General features: G+C 34.7%; 1 protein-coding gene across 1 annotated transcript; it reads left to right on the top strand.

Moving 5' to 3' along the window:
* Positions 1–593: 593 nt before the first annotated feature.
* Positions 594–2,165, top strand: LOC145123391 (uncharacterized). The gene has a single exon (XM_079058609.1). It carries the CDS (start codon positions 594–596, stop codon positions 2,163–2,165), a length of 1,572 nt encoding a protein of 523 aa, XP_078914735.1.
* Positions 2,166–4,309: the final 2,144 nt, after the last annotated feature.

Raw genomic sequence — 4,309 nt, 5'->3', positions numbered from 1 at the left:
CTTGCTTTGATACTCTTCTCTTATCTTCAAATAGTGCACTAAAATGCCCAAAGATTAGCTCTCTTTCTCTCTTAGCTCAATATAGACGATTAGGGTTTCACACATCGAAATCAAGGGTTGTCGAAGGTTCCCATCCAACACATCGAAATCAAGGGTTGTCGAAGATTCCCTGATCGAGACACACTTTGTTTGAATATGTGTTCTGCAAGTGTCGATCTCAATTACACCATTCTACTAATATTCTAAGCCATTATCCAATTATCAAAGTTATTCAACCATTCAAATTAGAAAACTTTGAAGATTGGTTCAACATTCGATCATTAGCTTTGTGAAACGAGTTGTTGTTAAGGTACCTTTGCAATATTTATATTGTAACTATATATTTACTTCAAATTTCATCTATTAATTCAAAGCAAAATTAATGAACATATAATATTGTGTTATTTAAATTTATACTTTACAGATTTAACACAATGAACAATCCAAATAGAAAGTGGATGTATGAAAGAAAATATAATCGTAGTTGTGTATCGCTTGTTTTCGTACAAGGAGTGAAAAAATTTAGATATTTTGATACCAGTCAACATAGGTTCATGGACGAAGATAAAATCAAATGCCCATGCATCAAATGTCGTAACATACCATATAGAGACGTTGATATTGTTAAGCATCATTTGTACAAGTCAGGTTTTGTTGAGGAATATTGGTTTTGGGATAAATATGGTGAAACATACATTGATGATGACAATATGTTTTTAGGGGTGGATGATTCAAAAACAAATTTTAATGAAGGTGCATGTTCTTATAGAGAAATGGTCATAGATGCAATGGCTCCTGATTTAAATACTAGTAATTCTGAAGAGGAGCCAAATACACTAGATAAAAAATTCTTTCATATGCTAGATGCAGTCGATAAAGAATTGTGGCCTGGATGTAAAAAAGTGAAACAACTGTCTGTTGTAGCTAGACTATTGAATATAAAATCACAGTATCCCATACCTGAGCAAAGTTATGATGCTATCTTCCAGTTGATAAATGATGTGTTACCGGAGGAGAATAATATGGTAGGTAGTTTATACGAGAGCAAAAAGTTAATACAAGAAGTAGGTTTGCGTATGGAGATGAGTGACTGCTACAGGTCTAGATGTATGATATATTGGAGGCAGGACAAAGATCTTTATCAGTGCAAATTCTGCAATGTAGATAGGTACAAACGGTCAAAAAATTTGGCCAGATGTTCTCGCTTATCCTTTAAGAAAATGCATTACTTTCCTTTGACTCCAAGGTTGAAGAGACTGTATGCTTCACAAGCCAAAACCGCTTCCATGCGATGGAACTCCGAGAATCATGGACATGATGCTGGAGTAATGTGTCATCCATCCGATTCAAAAGCTTGGAAGCACCTTGACAAAATTCATCCTTCATTTGCAACAGAAATACGTAATGTTAGATTAGGCCTAAGTACAGATGGGTTTGCACCACACGGAGCATTTGGAAAACAATATTCATCTTGGCCTATTATTATAACACCTTATCATTTGCCACCTTATATGTGCATGAAAGAGCCTTACATGTTTTTGACCGCACTTGTGTCAGGACCGTCAAAGCCTAAGCATAAAATACATGTATTTTTGCCACCAGTTGTTGCAGAGTTGGAGCAGTTACGGGAAGAAGGCGTACTAACATATGATATATCTTTAAAACAAAATTTCCATTTAAGAGCAGCTTTGAAGTGGACAATAAGCGATTTTTCAGCATATGTAATGTTGTCCGGATGGTCTACAGCAGGTAAGCTAGCATGTCCACATTGTGGGAAACATACACAAGCATTCACACTAAAGAATGGTAATAAGATGTCATGGTTTGACTGTCATAGAAGATTTCTACAGGTAAATCACCCATATAGAAAGGATAAATATAAGTTCAAGAAGAATTGTGAAGTGACAGAAGGTCCTCCTCCAAGTAAGAATGGTGAACAAACTTTAAGGGAGATTGAACAATTAGGTTTGGTAAAAGGGACCGAACTAAATGTTGATGATGTAAACAAAAGATGTGGCAATCATGGTTGGAAAAAGAAAAGCATATTTTGGGATTTACCATATTGGAAAACAAACCTCATTAGACATAATTTTGATGTTATGCATATTGTGAAAAAATGTATTTGAAATTTTTTTTTACACTGTAATGGATGTCAAAGGTAAGACGAAGGACAATGTAGCAGCCAGAAAAGATCTGAAGCTCTATTGTAGGAAGAGAAAAGGAGTCGAAGATAACGAAAGAGCGTACTATGATGTGGACAAGAATCAAAAGAAAGCCATATGCGAATGGGTGGAGAAATTGTGTTTCCCCGATGGTTATGTTCCTAATTTGGGGAGGTGTGTTGATTTAACAGGGTGTAGACTGTTCGGAATGAAAAGCCACGATTGTCATGTTTTTATGCAAAGATTGATGTCAATTGCATTTCGTGAGATTTTGCCAAAACATGTGTGGGAAGCATTACCAGAGCTGACTGTTTTCTTCAAAACATTAACAGCAACATCAATCACAACAAAAGACATAGAAACAATTGAAACCGATATCCCAATAATTCTATGTAAATTAGAGACCATCTTTTTCCCTGGTATTTTTAACTCCATGGAACGTTTACCAGTACATTTGCCATACGAAGCGAAGATAGCCGGTCCCGTCCAATATCGGTGGATGTATCCATTTGAAAGGTTTGTATGTTACATCATAATGTATGTTGCTATTTTTGTAAGATAATTTAAATAATCTTCACTATAGATATCTAAATCAGTTGAAAAAGATGTGAAAAATAAAGCTCGAGTGGAAGGGTCCGTTGTTAACGTGTACTTGCTACGTGAAGCATCAATATTTTGCGCTCATTATTTCGAGATTGGTGTCCCCACACGTAATAGAAAGTTGCCTCAGAATGATGATGGAGGAGGAGATAAACAATCGGATGCTAACAACGAAATGTTAGATATATTTTCATATCGTGGGCGTCATTATGGAAGGTTCAGGAATAGAATGATGTCTGATCAGGAAGTGCATGCTGCCCAAACTTACATACTCCTTAACGAAGATAAGAATAAACATTACATCAGGTATGTAACATATGCATCACTTTTAATTATAATAATCATTTGTTGTGTAATTGCTCTGAATAACATTTACATGCATGATTTTGTTTATTACATCATAGTAACTTTAAAAACGTTATTTAAATGGTGATACATAATATTTGAAGAAGATATGATCGAACTTATTGGGGATATGGATGAACATGAGCTTGCAGCTGAAGTTGAGAAGAACTTTGAAGTATGGTTTCAAAACTATGTGGGTGTTATTTTTGTATTTTTTTAATTTTATTATTTTTTGTTATGGTTATAATTAACTCTAATTAAGTGTTTTACCATTTTTCATATAGGTACGTAAGATCCGGATAAACAACAAGTATATATCTGACCTTTCCAAAATGATATTCAAAAAAGTGAAATTATATAGTGTATACTTTGTCAATGGTTACAAGTTTCACACGGAAGCTCATGGTCTGAACAAATCAACAACCAATAGCGGATTGTGTGTTTGTAGCCAAGGAGGTGATTATTATGGTAAGTTAGAGAATAATTTTAGAAGTCGAGTACCCTGGTTACCCAATTAAAACCAAAGTTTTGTTTAAATGTCATTGGTACGATCCAACACCTAACATAGGAGTTAAGGTTCACAAAAAATATAACTTGGTCGAGATAAACGTCAAAAGAAAATACAACAAGTTCAATATGTTTGTTTTAGCCATGCAAGCCGCTCAGGTGTGTTACATTCCTTACCCAAGTTTGACAACAAACAACACGAACTGGTGGGTTGTATTTAAAGTTAAACCTCGTGGTTGGACCGATGAAAATCATTGTTAGAAAGACGTTGCTTTCCAAGAAGATGAAGTTGAATCAAATGAAATCAATATACCAAGTAAATCCGATACAGACAATTATGATGATCACGACATGTCAAGCAGCATTTCAGATAATGAAAATAACATTGATGAAGAAGGTGAAATTCATGAGGACGACAATGATGGTATTCCTGATCGCGAGGGTAGTTATGAGTATAGTACATCGAGCAAAGAAGAAGAAGAGGATGAAGAAGAAGAGGAGGAAGAAGATAATGACTAGATGTTTTTGTTTCTTTACAAAAGGATGGCTACATTGTATAGTTTTTTGTTTTTGAATGCGAATTGGTAAATGTGATGTGATGTATTAGTGCCCTTCATGATAATTAATTAAAGAAAATGAAATTTTATCATTCTTTG

Source organism: Lactuca virosa, chromosome 1, assembly GCF_052849685.1.
Source record: "Lactuca virosa cultivar CGN04683 chromosome 1, Lactuca_virosa_CGN04683_v6, whole genome shotgun sequence".
Lineage (NCBI taxonomy): Eukaryota > Viridiplantae > Streptophyta > Magnoliopsida > Asterales > Asteraceae > Lactuca > Lactuca virosa.
Note: the sequence above shows the minus strand (reverse complement) of the source record. Positions and strands in the feature narration are given on the sequence as shown.

What these genes read in the sequence shown, in the direction of transcription:
- LOC145123391 (XM_079058609.1), top strand. Translation starts at nt 594, where the DNA reads ATGGACGAAGATAAAATCAAATGCCCATGCATCAAATGTCGTAACATA.